Here is a 21,569-nt window from a genome sequence, read left to right as displayed (position 1 = left end):
TATCTGTTTTTTTTTGTTTGTAGAATTTATCATAAACTAAATGAAAGTCGCACAATGAAATATCACAATTTTTTGAAGAAGCTCGATTTGTTGGAATGTACTTCAGAAGCAGAGGAAGTTCTGTCGAATGACCTTGCACTAATTTTTATTTTATATATTTTTCGCAGCTAAAAAAATAGGGAAAACTTATTTGTACATTATATAAAAGGTGAGTTACTAAGCGTGCGTTTTATATCCCATTAAGTATTAGAAATAGAAAAAGTCACAAAGTTGTACTGTTCCCTGGGAAGTATAAAATTATTTTCAGCTCACAGTTTTTTTAATGAAACATCATTAGATATTTTGGTTGACCTCTTCTTAGGTTGTAGTTTATTTGGGAAATTTCGACGCGACGTTGCCACGTTACTTCATGTACAGACTGTTTATAAAAAAATATTATTACAATTTTCAGATATCGATATTTCAGTTTTTCAAATAGAAGAATTTTATTACTGCATCTTATTCTATTTTTGTGTTCTCTCTCTTTTTTGTTAAGTATGTATTTAAAATTGATGGTTACTACGATTTTTTTCTTTTTTTAAAAGACGCATCAAAATCTTGGAAGAATAAGGTCAAAAAATAGAGTAAGATACAGTAATAAAGTTTCTATTTGAAAAAACTGAAATATGGATATTTGAGAATTGTAAAGTTTTGGCATTTAATTATAAACACCTGTATATTAAAATTTGCATTTTTTGTGAACCCTTCCATTGCTAAAATTTTTTAAGAAAACGTGACATCGGAATTTCAAAAATAAACTGTTATAAAATATTGGAAAAGGCTAACGAGATGATGTAAAAGTATATAGGATGTTATATTAAAAAAAAACACCCACACAAAAAATAATAATCAGTGGTATGCGGCTTTAAATTCTTTGGATGCCGTGTAAAATTTGACAAACTTTCAGTGAACAACATTTTTCTAAATTTGTAAATCTCTTAACTATCTTCGCACCAGTAACATAATTGTGTACAGTAAAGAGTAAAAATATGAACAACAGTTATACGGATCAAGTTGATTGTTTTCGTACTTGTGTTTGTTGGGATTTATTTTTTTTAACCATTCAAATTACCTCTAGGAAAATTTTACGCAACGTTTTTGTTACTCGTTTTGTTGTTGTAATGTTCACAATAAAAGAACTTTCAGAATTGGTCAAGGTGATTCTCAACCGCAAAATAATTTCGTCTTCTAGGATTTTTTCATCAATCAATTTTTAGTTTGACACCATACATTCGTCAACAGTCGTTGATTGGTAAACAAATTTTAGATTACAGTCGGCAAAACGATTAGTCTGTTATTACTGTTAAATTGGCTAAATTACCGTTTTAAATTAGTTAGATTAACTAATAAATTTTTAGGAAAATTTTAGTAGTAAAAAATTTGAGACAAAAACGTTTTTGTAGCACCTTGACCGGTAAATCTATGTAAAGAGTACAACATTTATTTAATAGGTAATTTCACTCTACATGATCAATGTCGATTTTCATTCCTAGAAACTCATTCTCCGTACGTTATTAATATTCTAGGATTGAACAATAACAATCCCTTTCTAAAATATTACAATATAATGTCGAAAAAATATTTTTTTTTACAAAAATATGCTCTTATTGTTGAAAAAACTGGTTGTTTAACCTTGTATTTACGTTTTGATTTCGGTTTATGGAACATTGCACGACAATCAAGAACGAAATATAAACGAAAACTGTACATTGTGGATAGAAATACCACTAGACTTTTTATTTTTTCTGTGTTTAATTTTTTCCAGGACATTGGCTAAATTGGAGCAGTTTTTACGTAGTATTTCGATAGCAACTGCAACCATTGATAGAGTCTCCGATGTCTACAAAAATATTACTCTTTGAAACTCCTACAAAAACGTTACAATTGGCAATATTTTTTTCCTTTTGACCTCTTTACAATTTTAATTTGCCGTTTATTAGTACAACTTTTGAATTGATTCGTTAACCCAGCATTTGCATTTTGCTATCTCTAACGTCTGAGAGATCTCGACAACTGAAAATAGCAAATCAGAACTGTTAATCCCGTCGCTGTTACATACATCATAGAGTCAATGACGGGTGTAGGTCCATTTAAATTTTTTCTTTAACCTACATTAGTAACTGGGTTAAGTATAGATTTATCGCACCCATAAATCACTTTTTTCCCACCTTGCCCACTCTACCAAAATAAAACTTGTACGGCGAAAAACAATACAAAATGTTGAATAACCCACTTCCTTGTGTCTTCCATTGTCAGACATAGCACCGAAAAAGATAACATCCATGCTATCTGTAAAGAAGCACGAGCCTCTCTGTATCCGTCAAGTCGAGGGCTTTCCTTCTTTCGAATGCATTAGATAAGGGATTCCTCACAAAGGCAACCTTTGTAGGTATGCAAATTGAATTGACTGTGCAATAATTTGTTAAGATGACAACAATTCTATAAATGTTATGATCGTAACCGGTTCTGCCGACTCACTAGTTGCACTCAGCCGATTACTTATTGCCTTTTATAACTGTTCATGCCCCGTTGCCGAGATTGCCTCTTCTTGGTCAAATGAAATGCGTTACGCTCCCACTGTGCGAGTGCCTCTTGAAGAGCTCACCATTTTTACCAATTAGAAACCGCGGCTTAAACGACGAGTAATAAATGGAAAACGGTCGGGGGTCGCTCGGAGGGTAGATTTATACAGATAAAGGAGAACTCACAGGCGGAAACTCATCTAGATCTTTTTTTTTTTGGAAAGATTCGCTGATGAAGAGGACCGTTTCGCGACCAAGAACTGGTTTTTGCACCGCCCCTGACATTATGCAATTCAATTGGTTCCCTAAAAGCCGGATATACACCTGGGGCAACGTGACCGGTCAAAAGCTCGCCTGAAATACGGCCATCGTAAAGTTCAAAAATGTGTAATTATAAACGTCAGATGGATATTGTCCATTTTTCTTTTTTGTTTATTGCTTTGCTTTTTTCAATGCAACGCCGGGGCTCGCAGGCAATCTTTCATCCGAGAATTTTATTGTGATCTTTATGAGCTCCGGAAATTAATTACCGATAGAAGATAAAAATTTGTCAAGGAAAGGATAAAATGACCATAAAATCGAAGACAAAGGGTCACTTGCATTCCTTCATTTGACCCTTTCGTGTTTTAAAGGTCCCACAAGACACACCATAAAAATATTGTTTATAAATATGTACTATAAATTCTTGAATCTTCGACATTCCTTCAGCGAAATTTAGGAAAAAAATATAACTTACTTCCATTGAATTGATTAAATTAAAAAGTAGCGTAGATTTGTAACATTGATTTTTTTTTTAACTGTTGATCTGTAATAATTATTATTAAACAATCCTACTACAATTAAAAAAATTCTTTAATAGATTGATTCTAAAACAAACTGTAAACTCTGCTTATGTAATTTTTTCGGGTACCTAGATTTTGTGAGTACTAAGTTAATTATTAAATTACCGTGTGATTTTTTAAATTTCTCCACTAGTTAGCCATGACGTACGTCAGCAGTGTAATTGAACGGTTGGTGTAAGCGTCATGGCCAATTAGAGCAGAAATTTAAAAATCACCTGATACAAACAAAACAATTTTGAGATGAGGTCATCAAAATTTTGGTGGTGATCACACACGATATTCTTAAAATAGATCTAAAATTTCTTGATCCTTTGTAGTAAAATCGCCAACAAACAATACACAGACGGAAACATGAAATTAGCCATTCGCCAAATGGATTTTTACGATTGAAAAGTAAAAATTTAAATAACAAATGAGGGAAAAATGTATACAAACACGTTGTTTATATTTCAGCGCCGACGGAAAACACAGGAACAATATAAGTAATAAAATCTAAAGTATTCACACAATCGTTACATACATATGCACAAATAAGGAAAATATTTTATAGTAGACTATTAATTTGTTATTCATGAATTTTTTTTACGTTTATAAAATACATCTAAACGGAACATTTTACTGTTTTTCAGTAATTCTGGACAAGGCAGTTAAAAATATATATAAATTTATCCTTCTATTCTGATGAAGCTCGTTACTGTATTTTTTCATATATTCATTATTTCAGAGCCGCAGTTATACCTGACATTTGACCTAAGTGTATAGGAATTGTGTTTTTTATTTTAAATATTGCTAGATCAATTCGAAGCTGAAATTTCTGGTCATCTTCGACAGACAAAAAATAATAATTAATCCTTTTCCTAATTTGTTTTATAAGGTTCGTGATTTTAGTGCATTTTTCATTATTTTTTAAAGTGTTGTTATTTTCTTTTTCGAAAATTGAGTTATTAACTACAAAATCAAAATATATTTTCTATTTGACTGTATAAGAACCATTAAAACAGATAATGTGCAAATTGAGTCTGTTTGAATTGTATCGATTTTTATTTATTAGATGGATAATCTTGAATTATTATTATTGTCAAATTTTATATGTGTTTTAGGAATATTGTATAAATGGTAACACGCTAACCAAACTTTGTTTGATCATCCCCACCAACATCGTGATGACGTCACTTCAAAATTTTTTCCTACATGTGTAGTTTTTGAATCCATATTGATTTTTTAACCTTGATATCCACTTTTTAGAAAAAAAAAAATTATACAACTACGTTTTACAATTTAATTTCACAACAAAACTGGATCTCACCCTTTTAATTTATTTTATTTAAATGAGAATGGCAAATCGTTAACAAAAATTTGTCCGTGTACCCCTTCTATATAATTTATCAAGTCATCTCAAAATTTTGCCGAATAAGTCCTGTCCAAATCGCGGATCAAAATTGTAGGAGAAAAATCTAAAATTCTCCAGCAATTTTAGCATTTCTTGTATGGATATATTTAGTTCAACTCCGGAAAAACTGGGCGACCAAAAATTATGAAAAAGATCATAGATTTATTAGGGTAATTAATCCAAAGTCGGTACGGTAGCTGCTTCTCGAAATATTCGCGCTCAAAATGAAATTCTTAAACAAATGGTACAAATTTTTGAAAAATTGGGAAAACTTTTGAAAGTCGAAATCAACAAACGAAAACCTTTTGGTAATTTTCCAATATGTTCAGAAGGAGGCCTGAATGCCATGTGTGGTCAAATTTTTATCAGAAAAATCTTCACTGCTTGTTAAATTTCAGATGCACATATGTTATGAATATCGTGTAGCCAAAATTTGTCTAGTCATCACCACCAAGAATTTGATGATGTCAGCTCAAAATTTTGTACATCAAATGTTATTTAAGTTTTATAAAATAATATAGTCCTATACTCCTACTATACTCGTGTGTTATGAATCCACCTTAAGTTTTCGCCCGAGGAATCCATATTTTTGCAAACAAATCCAAATTTTGTAACAATTTTTTTAAAGTGGAGCTCATACGGGCACTCGCTTGCGCAATAGTCACAGTTTGATCCCCTTATGGCCCTTTTTTTTTCTTCACTGTGACTAGTATTTTCTTTACATTTTTTGATTTATGTGTTTTCATAAAAATTAAAAAAAAATCCACAAAATCAATTTTTTTTTAATTTTTCAAAGAAGCGAAATTTGATTATGCTTCAGATGCAAGGGAAGTTCTGTCTAAATAACCTTAAACCAAAAAAAATGAATTTGTAGTCTTGATTTGACTAACGTTCGTTAGCTGCGATCAAGCTACCCTGTTTTTTTTTTGTGGTAGTAATATCAGTATTCTAAAACAAAAACTTATTTCAACATATTTTTTTCATTCCAAAATTTAGTTGGGCAAAATTTTCTCAGAAGAAAATTAACCCAAATTATTTTAAACGTCTTTGCTTATAAATACTTATTAATGAAGATAATTTTAGGTTATAATCAGGTTCAAAATTCAAAAAGTGCTAGCACTTTGATTATTATAGAAACTCCAAAACCAAAATATGCAAAAATAAGTTTGAATGGTTTGTGAATTTGTTATAGTTCACTATATCCATTAAAAAGTTCTTCTAATTTTAACGCTTAGACAGTTGAAGAACATTTTTTTGTAGAATTACAAAAAAAATTATGTGGTCTTTAATCTTCTTAAGCAAAGGATTTATGTTTTCTGTTTGTAAATACATTTTGATTATTTTTGCCCACGAAATATGCTGGTTCATGTCGTTACTTAATTACGGAACACCTGTAGATGCGCCACTACGTCTCGAATAGCCAGACCACTACACTGGGACTTCTATAGCCTTAATTAAGCAAAATACAACAGACGAGACTGTAGTATTTACTTTTTGTTTTCCCCGAAGAAAAAAGGCCTGTCAGAAAAATATGATTAACCCATTAAAGAATGCTGTTGTTCCCTAATTTGGTATGAGTGCATTACTAGGAAAAGAATTATTATCTAATATCTCATACCTGTTCGAATCGACAGATTTATAGAGTTCAAATATCCTGTTAAGTGGGACGCGGGCAATATCCGAAAGGAACCGTTGAAAATTAATTGTGATGCCATTGCGCGTTTTTACAACGATTTGTTTGGAACAAGGAAAAACAACATTACTTAATTCGGCACAGGAAAGTGTCTTGTAAAAGGTCGAAGATTAAGCATCATGTCTAACTGTCTTTTTTTGCTTCGGTTGCATTGTGTGAAAGTCTGTCGTTTCATAATGACAACACCGTGAATTTTACGAAAAGTGAACGAACAATGTAAATTCGCCTCTCAAGCGCATCAGGTTTTCTTGTCAACAACTGAAAGCCTCGCTTTACGAGAAAAACTATCATTGCATCAAGAAACGTGACAAACAAATACGGAGGATTTGGATTGGAGGCGAAACCGTAAAGAAAGAAATTTAGAGCAAGGCGTTATCTCACGGGAAAATTTTTAAAAAGATGATGTCATGCTATATTGTGCGTAGCGGCTGTGTATTCTATCATATTTGTAGTAGCGTTTAGGGAAACTAGTGTGTTTGAGGTATTCAGAAGATCTAGTGGTAGATTTCGATGGCGAGACAATAGGGAAAAATACAGATTCTGCCTCGATAGCAATCGGATGCATAAATTTCGCGTTTCTATGATAAATATGAAACATTTTCTTTAATTGTAAAAGGAATTTATTGCTGGATTCGGAATAGGCCGATTCTAATACTTTGTTGCAAGTTCACAGTGCGTAGGATGTATTATGGAATGTTGTTCGATTTGATGGGAAAATAGAGAAATTTGCATGTTGGACAGCTATAATATCCATTTGGACGTTTTGACTATTCCCATTCAGAGACATGGGAGAGTGCACGAACTCGAAAATGGTCAGTTATTCATGAACCTTGCAATTATTGAAAACTACTTTTACAAGATGTACCATTAGGTCGTTCATTCGGAACAAAAATATTTTTAAAGACCACCACAATGCAAGTGAGTGGAACTGGTTCATCAAAGTTCATATCAACTAGTTCATGGGTCATGGGTAAAATATGTCTTAAATTTAAAACCCAAGGAGAGCAACAACCCCACACGCCACTCCAATAACTTACCTTAAGATTCTTGCGGCAGCCAACTTTTCCAAGTAATTAAATATTCATGCGACGCATAAATTTATTAATAATGGTAGGACGCCAGTTTCGTCACTATAGGCGCAAAAGGTGTGGCCAAATTGGAAAAAAAATCAAAGCTATTTCTTCGAATGGAAGCTCTGTTTATTCAAAGTTGTTTGTTTGCTCGGAGCGCCAAACCATTTTCCAAATTAAATAAACATAAATTGCACGCTAGCCTCAAATAATATTGCTAGTAACGAAGTATTGTTGCTTTCGTGAATAATATACAATTTGAAAAACTCGTAATAACACGTTTTTGATTCTTCTGACAGATGGTCATCGCCCCCGAAGATCGACTTCCAGTTTCGTTCTTTATTTTATAATTTACCGCTCGTAGTTGGGTGGCGATGTCATTTTCGACAGTTATCTTTGCTTCCACAGCACGTACTTCTGTGTCCTTAAGTTGGTATTATAATAATAAGTTGTACAAGCGGAAAAGAGCATGCGCAAAAAATAAATATATTCCTTCATATTTCTAACCTCACTCGTACCGGTTTTACTTATTCTTTTTTGTGAAAAAGTGTTTTTTCGAGTGAATCGTGCGAAAAGTCATGATCGTAAATATTTACTCGATCTTCATATCGCATCGGGCCTGGTTAAGTAAGCAAGAAGTTTAACCATGAAATCTTAGACCTGGTTTTTAGTTATCGGTTACAGGAAAAAATTATGGTTAACCAAAACAGGTCTCCTTTCGTCTGTCTGTCTGTCCTTTGTAGTGTGTTCGTGATTTTATTTTGACATATATTGTCCGAAACTTATTGTAGTCAAATTTTATGTAGAAATTTTAGGAGTATCGTGTAGATTGTAAAAAACTAACCCACCTCTATATTTGTGGTTTATGAGACCGTCTTTATTTTTAACTTAGACAATCAAATTGCTGGAAAAAATCTAAATTGTAATATTTAAATTATAAACTACAAAACCTAATGTCCTCAAATATAGCAAACATTGTAAAGGTACCGTAAGTATAGTAAATCGCTAACCTAAATTTATCCATTTATCCCTTCCAAGAATTTGATGACGTCATCTCAAAACTTAGCTGGATAACTCCTACATAAAATGTGCAACATATTGTGAGTCTATACACTCATGGTTTATTAATGCATTTGTATTGTTTAGAATTGCTTATACACCGTGACTAAAAGAATTTAATGAATGAAGTAATTTATGTTATCGATTAAAATTATGCAATAAGGAAATAATAAATATTAGATATAAAATAGATGGCGTCATCGATGTCTTTTTTACATAAGGAGATTTTGCGGTATACAGACAGTCATAAAGCTCGCGGTTAAAATTATTTGCGACTATACAGGGTGACAACGCACAACCCAACTTGTTTTTTTTTTTAATTTTCACATATTCTTATTAGCCTCTTTATAACCTTTTGTTTTCTCCGCAATGCGAGGGTTAATATTATATAATAAAGAGAAAAAAACAGAATAAGATGCAATAATAAAATACCTACAAGTTGTTCTCTTTCAAAAAACTGAAATATCGATATTTGAAAATTGTTATAATTCAATATTTTTTATAAATATTTTGTATATTAAAAATATTAAAACCCAATTTTAATCCAAAATCATAAGATATTGCAATCCCGATTTTAAAAATAACTTGCTTTTTTTGTGAACCCTTCCATGTGTTACGCCGTAAAAACAGAACACTCTGTAAAGTTCTACATAAGTTTAGTGTATGGTCTCCGAAGAACTATTCATTTATAGTGTTTGATTTTTTTCTATTTCTAATAAGTAATGCATTATCAAACCGTGCAATAATGTGATGTGTCATAATTTCAAAAATCAAAACCAAAATTTTTAAAACTGGTGTTAAAGAGGAGCTCTTATGAAGGAGTGATTCAGTTTTTTTGTACAATATTTTCCAATTTTTTTTTTCTAACAGTGGTACACACTAAGTACTTCTTTGGTTAAAGAGCTATACTCAGTTTTTTATCTTTTTCAAAAATATTTACTAGAAAAGTAAGGTTACCATGTACCTACCAAAATATCGATGATATCGTACCTTGACAACGTCAAGAGAAAAATTCAAATGTGTGTAATTTTGTTGTTGATTTTTTCAATACATTTCTTCGCCAGTGTCTAGACATCACTACAATGACATATTCTTAATTAAGGACGACTTAGTTACCAAATTTCTCGAAATTTTGGGAATACAGGACTGTTTGATATATACACTATATCTAATGTGACCTTGATTTTTTGTAAACATTGTGAAGTACGTATGCCTACAATAACCTCACTTTTTGGTGTATTCAAACTAATATTTTCCAACAACTTTGTCAAATATCACAACAGTATGAGCTAGTAGAACACACGTGTGTTCGTTACGTTTTCTTCTGTTAAAAATCAAAGCTCACTTGATAACTTTTCAGTTGAACACTCGCTACATGTGTTGTAGTTTAACAGTTTACACATATCTGTATTTTAATTTATAGATATTATCATAAAATAGACCAAAATTCGAAAAATTAAATTTTATAATTTATCTAAGAAACAGGATTTGTTTGATTGAGCTTGAGGGGCGTGCGAAGTTCTATCCAATAACTTTAGATCAATTTTTCGAATAAAAGTGTATGGATTACCCACTAACGACCCAATTTCAAATTGTTTTATTAAAGCAAATTTGCGAAGGTTGCCGGTGTAAAACATTGGTGTTGCTATGTGGTAACTCAATTTGCAGCAACATAAAATCTAAAACAATCAAATCAATTTATTCTTATCAGTAAGAAAACTATTCATTTTATTTTTAATTAGTAAAAATAAATAATTAAAATCAAACAATAAACATTCAAACAAAGGATGGTTTTTAGTTGACAGCAGATAGTCATGGTAGTAAATGGTATTGATTGGTGAATAAATTTTAACGTTTTTAATACTGCTATATTATAGTTATCTAAATTAAAATATGATCCCACTAGAAGTCGGTGAGTGTTATGGAAAAAAACGTCGTTGGAAAAATAGTGTGCAGAATGTGGTGGTTATGTAATATCGTATTTGTCTTTGGAATTTTGAAAAATAAAATCTTAAAACAGTAATTTTGTTAGTTCTGATGGATAATGCGTTTGAAAATGTGGAAACTCTGTGACCACCTTCACCTTTCGAAAGGTGAATTTCATGATCTCAGCAAACAGCCGTAATAGGAAAACGCATATATTTCTTTAAATAGATATCCGCTTCGTATTCCTTCAAACGAGCTCGTCTGGAGTGTTGATGATAATGAATGCGTCTTTCCTTATATGTCACGAGTGCGTACTGATGGTACTGATCCGAGCTTCACAGATCGAAGGACCAGTTGGACACCGTTGGTTGTCGACCTGGCCCAGACACCCGCACAACCGGTCCGCAGGTCATCCGCCATCACCACCGCCATCAGCCATCAACGGCTTGATGAATGGATGCGCCATACAGTTTTGTAATGAATTAATGCAAAGCCATAGAATGGCGATTAAAATGCGATGGCGAGCCTAGGATTCCTTATAACTCACGAGCAAACTGAAAAAACCTCGTCCGCTATAGATTGCTCCGAGAAAAATACCATAACCGTTGTGGTAGAAGAAGGCGAAAAAAAAAGGGTAGGAGGGATCGCGTTGCGTTTGAGACATATTGTCGGCATTACAAACCACAGTTAGATAATTCCATCTTACGGAAAATTAATAACCGAAATGATTGCTGATAATTAACCCGGGGGATTAGCATAATTTTAATGTTCCGCTCTGCGAGCTGATGTCAATTAGCGCATAAAGAATAGTTTCATTTGAAACGTTTTATGGAGTCCAATAAATCTAAGAGGATGTTTGATTTGATGGCAATAAAGACTTTGTTTTTAATGTTTTAGCAGTCAGTGGTAAAGAGCATGCTGGGCGCTCTTCAATGAAGAATTCGCAAACTGTAATAGCATTGTCTTGAGTTATGTGGGTCTTTGAAAGTCACGGGAACGTTCTTACAAGGAAATCTCATTATCGAGGAGGCAGATGTGAAACAAGGAATCAACTTTGACTGGCGTAATCTAAATAGGACGTGTCGTTGATAAAAGCGGAGGATTTTGCCAAACTGGAGCGGTCTTCCTTTTACAAAATGTCAATTTATCTGCTTTGCTGCCGGCAGATTACCATATTTTATATAGGATGTTATCTTTATCACGGCTTTTAGTGTTGAGTGCAAAATTTAATTCCAAATAATTGAACAAAACGAGACTAAAGGCATTTTTATCCGCAATTAAAATTTACCTTTTATGTGTGCTGAGCACAACGATGTCACTGATAAGATTTTCGTTATGAAACCGATTCTCACAATTTTCACGTCTTCAGTTATTGCATTTACCATTAAGAAATTGATAGCGGAAAAATTAATGGATATTTACTTCACTAGTGGAATAAAAGTAATGTTACGTACAATAATTCAAAAATTGTACCACAAACCTCTGGAATCACTGGCATACTATTGTAATTTCGTCTGTCTGTTGCTTTGTCGATTTTTAATATACAGATAATTTCCAAAACTACCTGATCGATTGTTGTCAAATTTTATATGTATGATAGGAATATAGTGTTAATAGTAAAACACTAATCAAAATTTGTCTAATTATCCCGACTAACAGTTCGTTGGTTTGCGTAGTAAAATTTGTTTAAATTTTGTAGCAAAACATACTCCTGTTCCTGTGGTTTATAAATCCTTGATTTTTTCTTTACCCTAGGCATCCAAATTTTTGCAAAAAAGCTTAAACTGCATAATAATAAATTTTATGGTGGTGTCTTAGCTGAGTGATAGGATCTGTTTTTTAAGGTATAAGGGTTATCATAAATTAAATTTGTCACACTAGATTTGTCAATTGTAGTTGAGGAAGTTCTTTCTATCAATCATCTATTTATTAATTTTGGGATGATTAACCAAGTTGGCCTACTATATTTGATTAAGGGCTTTGCAAACGCTTTTATAAATCTCTGATGTTACCGTGATTCCTACTTTTCCTTCAGATTGCTGAGAAGCTTTTAAAAGCTTGATCCAAAGGTGTAAACTGCTTCCGTGCCAAGTCACAAGAACGTTTTCTAACTCTTGGTGGTTCTCTAGGGACAAACAGGATTGCCACCAACACTGTTTTTGAAAATAGAAAAGTTTAACTATGACTATTAATTATTGTGATTTTTTTGTCAAGTTGGCAACATATTTAAAATTTTATAATGGTACCCGATTGTCAGAATGAAATTTAGGGCATCAAGTCATCTTTGTACTACATTTGTAAGGCGTGTTAGGTGCGTTTCTGTCAAAGTTGACAACTGTGAATTGACATATTGCTGCTAAAATTCAGAATTACCAACAGAAAATTTGCTTCAATCATTAATAGTCACCCTATTTTACCATATTGTCTTGCATAATATGATTTTATTTTTTAGAATTCCTTACAAATAACTTTTCAAAAATAATGTATGATGGCATTTATTTACAGATGGCCTTAGAAATGGTTCTAATTTCCTTGATATTTTTCAGTAACGTTTTGGTATTGTTACATACAGGGGGAGTCACTAAGCGCGCCTACAATTCTTTGAGGATTATACTCTAAAATTATTTTTAGCTCTACAGAGTCTTCTACTTTTAGGGCGTAATACACAACTTTGTTTTTTTTTTTTTAATGAAACACCCTATATAAGTATTTTTACATATTGCCTTCGACCTTTCCGTACACTTTAAAACTACAGTTTATTTTTGAAATTCCGATGCTACGTTGCCACGTTATTCCAATTTTCTTGAATTTGTTAGCAGTGGAAGGATTCACAAAAAATCGCAGTTGGGTTATTTTAAAATCTATGTTACTATATTTTGTGGAGAGGTGAATAAAAATATGCGCTTTGTTGTGGTATAAATGAAATTAAACTTTCATATATAGAATGTTTATAATTTTTTTTATTATTATAATCTGTAGAAGCAGTATTTTAAATTTTGACAAAGATTTTGATAAAGTTCAGAGATCTAGGCATAGTTGTGTCATTGCTTCGAACTCTTACAATTTTGTTCTGACATAAATTTAGAAAGTGGAAACAAAGTTTTCAAAAAAATCTCTATATCTGAGGTGTTTTTCCAACAAAAAAAAAGAATTTAGAATCGAAAAATTAAAAAATTTCTTGAAACCTGGCTCTTAAATAGTATATATTATTGTGGAACTTGCATGATCCAATCAAAACTAACAATCTTCACTGTAACGAAGCAAAATTTTGGCTGACCGCAAGCCGCGACAAGGGTACCGATGGACAGGGGATTTCGTGACAATCGCGCCGCCCCGACGCCACGTTTTTGGGTTTCCAGGCCCTTTTGAACCGTACCATAAATACTGAGTTCAGTTGATTCGCCGCCACCCGAAAACGTGAGCGGATGTGCGAAATTATCTGAGGTCGAAGTAGGCTAGAACCGGTGTGAGGGTTCTAGGTCAGGTCAATTGGATATCCAGTGATCCAGAACTCCCATCATATAACCCTTCTGGGAAATTAGTCTGTGGATGAACGGTCTTGAACTAGGCTGCAGACCTAGTTTTGGATGCGCGTTTTTCGAAGGCTACTATTCGAAATTTATGACCATGAAATATTTTTTTACTGAAATGTATTTATTACAAGTGTGATGAATTGATGATGCATTGGTTATTTAGGTACTTAGGTCGGTCAAAATTTGTCATAGTTTAAGCCAGTGGAAGCCATATTTAAATCAAACTAGAAGATAACTTCAGACATCGTTTGGTGAACTGAAATAGCCGGAAAGAAAACAAAAATCTAAAACCAAGATTACCTTCAAGTACCATCAACTATACCAACCATTTTGGTCATTTTTGAATTGTTTTGACAACCCTGTCTGGAGAAATTAATTTTTTTTTTCAGTTCATTTTCTTCAAATAGGACATCCTATATTTTATTATTGCATCTTATCTATTTTTGTCAGGGCCGGCGCTAGAGAATTTGCCGCCCCGTGCAATGTTTTTTTGCCGCCCCCTCAATAAAGTTAACAATATAAACTACCTACTACATAATTAATTTTGCTACCTTCAACTAAAATTTATTAAATCACCTAACTTTTGTTTCATCCAATTATTTCTGTTTCTTGGCTTTTGGTTAAATATCCTCGTGTAAATTCAACAAAAAATAAATTCGTGGTAGGTGGTAGGTATGTATATGCAGTTAATTGATCATTAGATAGATATGTACATCTATTTACACGGGGAAAACTTGTTTATTTAAAACATTACACAAACACTTAAAATTTAACTGAGAAAAGTCTCACCTTGATTGCTGAGAAGACTTGCACAAGTTCTTTAATTCTTTATAGTCCACATTTTGGGCTAGTTCATGTTCAATTGAAATTGAGACATTCTTCAAGAGAACCACTTTGTTTTTTTAACTCAGTTTCTCAAGCAAGTTTTCTTTTACGGTACACAGCATCCGAAAGACGATACCGTTTCAAGCGATTTCGAAAAATACGAAGCAAAGACACAACACGTCCTAAAGTCGATACAAAACTGAGCTTTAATTGAAACTTTTCTTCAAGAATCGAATCATCTTACAAAAATAAATAAATTTAAGTACTTTGAAACAAGTTTATTAACCATATACAAAATCGGTTGTTTAGGAGAGCGTCACGCTTAATTCTTTTAAGTATCGCTCTGGCGACTGAAATATGAGTCTATTTTAGTGGAGGAATGATACGGTTGAAATTTTTCCCACATAAGCATTATAATTGTTTTTCTTGTTTGAGTTTGATTGCTGTTATTTTAAAAATTAGTTTTTATTATCGAATTTCGCCGCCCTTCAAAAATTCGCCGCCCCGTGCAATTGCACGTGTTGCACCGTCGGTAGCGCCGGCCCTGATTTTTGTTCTCTTTCTTTTTTGTTACGTATTTTGTATATTATTTTTAAAATTTATATTTACTGCTACTTTTCACTTTTTTTAGAGACACATCGACATATTAGAAGAATGAGAACAAAAAATAGAGTAAGGTACAATAATCCAATACAGGTGTTCAACTATTGTTGCTTAGTAGTAACTCACCATGTATATGAGAATCAGGGTACATATTCAAGGGGAAGACTTTTGCGAAAATTATTAAACTAATTTTTATTGAAAAACTTGAAGATCAGCTTTTGAAGTAGAACTAAATTTTTTAATTCCTGCAAAGTAAATTTGAACAATTCTTAAAATCGAAATTAAAATTAACACGAACTAAACGAATTCACCGAATGAACAGAATACACCCTTCACAAATTATATCATTTTCGAGCAGTACTCCAAAGGAGAATGACTCTTGTTGAATATCCTACGTGCGTTTTATCCATGCAAGATAAATGTTTTTTATGCATGTCGAATTTACCGACTCTAAATGGATTTTGTTTACTCGGGTGCGTTTGATGATTGTCACCATGCTACGCTCGTTCACTGCACTTGAGTACTCAACGTAACGTAAAAACGATATACAACAGACGAATGCTATTAGATTTATTAATATTACACGTATATAAACAGTGAGTATCCTTGAAACACCCCAATTAGGAGATATAAGCATACAGTTATGTCAGACATTGAAAATAACCGGAAGGCACTGTTTATGTTTATTGAAACCAAGATATTTTTAAGCATATCTTCCGTACATGTGTTGTCATCGCTTTCCTCATGCATAGCACGTTTCCTATGTCTATTAAGGGTGTTTCTACGCTACAATCGTAAGAATAGTGCCGATTGGTTTTCCATAAGAATGTGTGGTAAAATAACCGGTTGAAGCACTTAAGATAAAAACTAATTGCTGGTTTATTATACATAGTTTCGTAAGAGTTTTTCGTGATTTTAAAATAAGAAGGATCGAATTATGTTTGTATAGTTTTATTTTTTCTATAACATTAAATAAATTGACTAAAATCCTTGTCTTAAAATAAACGCTATACAAACTTTTTACTTGCTCTCTTTTTTATGCTGATGTAAATTAGTCGATTTTGTAACAAAATTGTCGAATTTTTGTTTAGTTCTTATGTTATAGGATGAAAATAAATGAGGTGTAGTTATTTGTTTGAATTTGAAAATATTAAGATATTGTAGAGTAAACGAAGATTGATAATTTGGCAAGCGCGGGAAAGTTTTTAAACCATGTAGTTAATGTCAAAATTTACATAGAACACTGAAGAACTCGGTCTAACAACACCCTTTTGTTGCACCGAACCGATAATAGTATACGTAACCTAGTAACAAAGGAATGTTCCTCTTCCGCGTTTCTATCCCAAACTTTTTCACCGGTAAATAATTGCCATCCCAAGCAATTTGTAATGATCATGATCTCATGTAGCTTCTTAAAATGCAGCAGCGGTTGACGGGAAAAAAATGATATTAATAAATGATTGCCATAGGTGCGGCTGTTTTCAGGTAAAAATGATCATGGCCAAGTACATACAAATGAGTCACATAAACAAAGTTCTGCATTCGCAACCACGAAAGTAGGCTGACCAAACAAAATCAGTGTTAATCACGATCCTTTGACAGATTAATTAATTATTCTTAATTCACCAATAGCGATTGAAGAAAAAACACCTGGTCATTATGCCATAATTCAATTGTCAAACTTAAATCTCAAGAAGACAATTCTAGTTTTACACCACACTCACCTAATGAATCACAAATATCTATAAATCAGTCTGGTTAATGTTGCAGAAAATGCGCGGGAGGCAAACCAGCGGGTGTCGATTGTTATCACCGGTAATATTTAACATGTAATTGACCGAAGGCTGGTAGCTCACACCTAACAAATTCTTTCTTTTTTAGTTCCTGAGCGATAGCTTGGAAAAGTATTGCAGTGGAGTCGGATTGACCAATGTCTAGTTTGTTCAAAAACTTTCCAGTTTACGAAATCGATAACCCTCTAAACTGAATTAATTTTAACCATCTTCTCCGAAATACTAGAAAAGAATCTTAGTTAACTAATTAAATACTTACTTCGAAAAAATTAATTATTTTCTAATTGCCAATTTGGATTTAGGGCAAAGTTAAAAACCGTAAACGCAATTTGGACATTGATTGATGAAATACAAAACACATTTGAAAAAAATTGGCACGCAGTTCGTTTTTTCTTGTCCTGCTAAAAGCGTTCAGAGTTCCCCAGGGGTCTGTACAGGGACCATGTACATTCTTACCCTATATAAATGATGTATCACTTTATCAAATTTGCGAATTATTCAATTCATTAGTAGATTAGTTGAGGTTTTATAAAAACTAGATGGGACACAATTAAGGGCAAATGGTATGAACATGGTGACTCCAAGCCAAAAGAAAATCATAAGAAACTTGGACAAACCTAAAAAGATACTAAGAATTAAAACCCATAACTATGTTATAATTTGTAATGTATTCCTCTTGTGTACCTAATTCCTCTGAGTGCAGATCATCGACAGAATCTGTGTTGAATTGCCCCTACCAAAGTTGATATGTTTATCTCCTCTAAACTCTGATGACGTCATTTCAAATTATTAACGAATTCATTTTTTCCAGAAGTCGAACTAATGGCTTCGAAGGTAAACCGCCCCACTTGGCCAAAAACACCCCTCTGGCCCTTACAATGATGCCGTCACGTTCCACCCCGAACCTGCAGCAGCCCAGCCGTGACAAGAACCACCCGAGCATCTACTCGTACCTCGAGAACCCGAATTTCTCGCCGAAGCAGCCGCCGCCCCGAGATGACGACTCGCCACCGCCAGCGCCACCTGTCCGGGACTCGTCCAGCCTCAAGTCCATCAAGTACGGTCCTGGACACGAGAAGTTCCCTTCGTGGCCGGTGCCCGCCGCCGCTGAGACTCCGCCAGCCCTTCGCGGACCTCCCGGGGGCGGCTCGCACAGGTCCAAGTCGTGGACCGACCACACGAACTACCCCAAGGAGAAGGTCGTAGCGTACACGCGACCTTACATGAAGAGACAACACTCTTCTTATACGCAACAAGTGAGTGATTAGTAGCTTCATTATCAGATCATCAATCACTTCTACAGGTCGTCCGCAAAAAAGACGCAGCACAATGCATATTAATGGCGAGGTTTTTGTAACGGATGAGAGAATAAGAATAGGGGCTAATTTGTGGATTATTAAGAATGGGCGACCGGAAACCGTTCTTAATTTGAGACACATGTATTAGCTTGAGAAATTCGGCGTAATTTGGCCTACTTAAGTCGACAGGGTGTCTCGGATTAGGCGGACATCGACGACGGGAGTCGTATAATAAGGTTTATTATACGGATTGACGAATATATAATTAATCGTGGGGAGAAATCAAAATTAGTGGCGCTGTTTGATGCCGAGGTAAAAACTGATCGACGAAATTAAAAGTTTTTAAACAAATTGGGATAATGAGCGAGCAGGTTCACTGTACGTAATTATCATAATTTTCTTAAATTAAAGTTCAACACACCTCCTACATGTCTTTAGCTGCATTAATGGTGATGTAGGTAGATGCCTATTCTTCATATATACACTGTCTGCGGTTACATCATTTGTTGCTTCTTGATAACGAGTAACGGTCAAAAAATTCCAATTTTAAAGGATAGCTTGCATTATTTTTAAATTTGGGAAATTCCGATGATCACATAGTGTGCGTCTAAATTTTATAAAGTCCGTTTAAGTCTCCTATATAACATTTCGTTCGAATTTCGGGTGCATACTTAATATTTCGAAAATGTTATCACATATATTCTTCTATTTATTAGACAGGGTTAAAACTGCAATCTGTTACCGTTCTCCATGCAGCTACTGACATCTCATTCAGGGCATAGTCACGTTCTAACTGTGTTTAGTTCAGTGGCTTTAACTCTTAGGAATTTGTATCAAAATCTAGAGTTCCCTAGAGATCCAATTTAGGTCCATTGCTATTTACTCTTTTCATTAATGACTAGTTTTACTTGCAATGTACTCGTTTATGCTGATAATACCTGTTACAAGGAAACTAGCTACTTGGTACTGTGTAAACCAGCTTAAGATCAATCAGATTGTACACAAGTATTTCTTGCACATGAAACAACTATTGAAGAAATTGCACCGTTCGAAAATTCGTTGTTAATCGTATTTTTGTTTGCAGCAAAAACTCAAAACTGTGATGGAACGTTGTGAGAAAATCCCCCCCGAGACGTTCGAATCTCGCCACAGCAAACACAGCGACCTCTTGTACTTATCTCACGTTGATCGTGACGGCAAGCCCCTAGGTGATATGGACTACATGGTGCCATCCCCTCCGGAGAGGGACATCCCCAACAAACCCCAGTTAACGCAAGTCGATCTCGAAGAGTACGCTAGGTCGTACCAAGAGCCCGTCAAGTACTCCTACGACTCCTCGCACCTCACCAAGTCCGGCTTGGAGGAGTTCATGGAGTACACCCGCAACTACGAAGACTCCCTTTTTAACTCTATGGGGTCCAAGCACGAGCTGACCCACTTTCATCAGAAGCAGTTGTCCTACGCCCAGTCCGAAGGGTACCACAGCTACGTGTCCAGCACGGACTCCACATCTACGCCTTTTCTGGATAGGCTGAGAAGGGACAGCGAGGCTGTGGTCACTAGGACTTCCACTTGGGATGAACCGGAGCAAGAGCAAAGCACTAGGAGGGAAGGGAGAGACAGTGTAGTGACTACTAGTTCGGGTTCGGTGTCGTCGAGTGAAACTTTAAAATGGCACGGGTCGATGAGTGACGTTTCGGTTGCTAGTAGTTCTTTTACGCATCTTGCCAATTCTTCGAACTCTTCGGTCTCTAGACAGTTAATTGCTCATAGTGCGAGAGTACAAACGCCTCAAAGACATCACTCGGAAAGTGTCTTGTATATGGGTGCTGAAAATACGGACAGTTGGAAAGATAAAGAGAGTAGAAATAACAATGCCAATAAACTCAAACTGTTTCCTGTGAATACTTACACTGTACAAGACTCAGATCTGCATAGTAGTAGTACCAGTAGCGTCAATAGTAGTACGAGCAGGTGGGCATATTTTGTTTTTATTTTGTAATAATACTGCACTTTATGGGTAAATCGTACCACTGTATGAAGAAATTTATCAAATTCAAGCCAGACATGTAAAGTTCGTGTGAATGACTTTGATTACCTTGTTATTTTACAGTTATTTTTATACTTATTCATACCAAGGTGCTCCGTTGCTTATGGCAATTGGGAATTTCCACGTATAACTAAATTAAGCAAATTTAAAACTACAAACCGCGTACCTTTCGGATTTTCGATTCATTTGCTTGTCCAGCACTAGTTTATCTCAAATAATTAAAAACAAATCGGTTTGACACAACCGTTCGGAATGTTTAAACGCATGCGAGAGAAACCGGCTGGTGACAATTGTGAATCCTAATGTCAAAAAACTATTTCTGCGCTTGGAATACCGTGTGTAATGAATTTTCATGTCCGTTAGTTTCAGGAAGTAAGACTGTCTGTAAATGCCATGTTAAATTTCAAACTGAAGGAAGTCTTGCCTTATTCATTAAAAGATTAGTGTAATGTGGAGAATAATCCATAAAACATTGTTATTAAATTGAAATAAAAGCCTGGTAGTCGTAATCGTAAAATTTGAAATAAATCGAATCTGAAAATAAAACTCATCAAACTATGTGTAGAAACCATAAAATACCACATATGAATCGGCGTAGGCAATGCTATCAACGTAACAATGCTCGGTGTGCAATAAATTAGCACAAGAAAAATAAAAAGACTATAAAATCCGTATTAAGTTGATCCTGTGAGCATTCGTTTTCAATAAGAATGCCCCACAAGGAGTAATTGTGCCGTTGTGGCGTGTGAAGTAAGATTAGGTTTTGAAATAAGTACTATGTTGTTGACATTGACTTTACAAACTTCAGTTACTTCATTCGGTGTAACTTCGTGTGTTATTCATTGGAAAACAGTATACTGTATATAGTAGCAATGTTAACATTCATTGAGAATGGCAGAAGAAAAATTTTGATTAAGCTGCCATGA

General features: G+C 34.1%; 1 protein-coding gene across 2 annotated transcripts in view; it reads left to right on the top strand.

Annotated features, from left to right (window-relative positions):
- The window catches only part of Shrm (Shroom), a 332,102-nt gene that overhangs the window by 237,780 nt on the left and 72,753 nt on the right, over window positions 1-21,569 (top strand). For both annotated transcript variants that reach the window (XM_064054813.1, XM_064054814.1), the window contains 2 exons: window positions 18,107-18,551; window positions 19,678-20,567. In XM_064054813.1, the coding sequence (XP_063910883.1) occupies window positions 18,107-18,551; window positions 19,678-20,567 (1,335 nt within the window). The remainder of the gene's footprint in view (window positions 1-18,106; window positions 18,552-19,677; window positions 20,568-21,569) is intronic.

The sequence above is a fragment of the Zophobas morio genome, unplaced genomic scaffold (assembly GCF_036711695.1).
Source record: "Zophobas morio isolate AGI-343-1 ecotype UQ-CSIRO unplaced genomic scaffold, CSIRO_AGI_Zmor_V1 ptg000012l, whole genome shotgun sequence".
In the NCBI taxonomy this organism is placed as follows: domain Eukaryota; kingdom Metazoa; phylum Arthropoda; class Insecta; order Coleoptera; family Tenebrionidae; genus Zophobas; species Zophobas morio.
The sequence above is the reverse complement of the archived record's forward strand: the minus strand, read 5'-3'. Positions and strand labels throughout refer to the sequence as shown.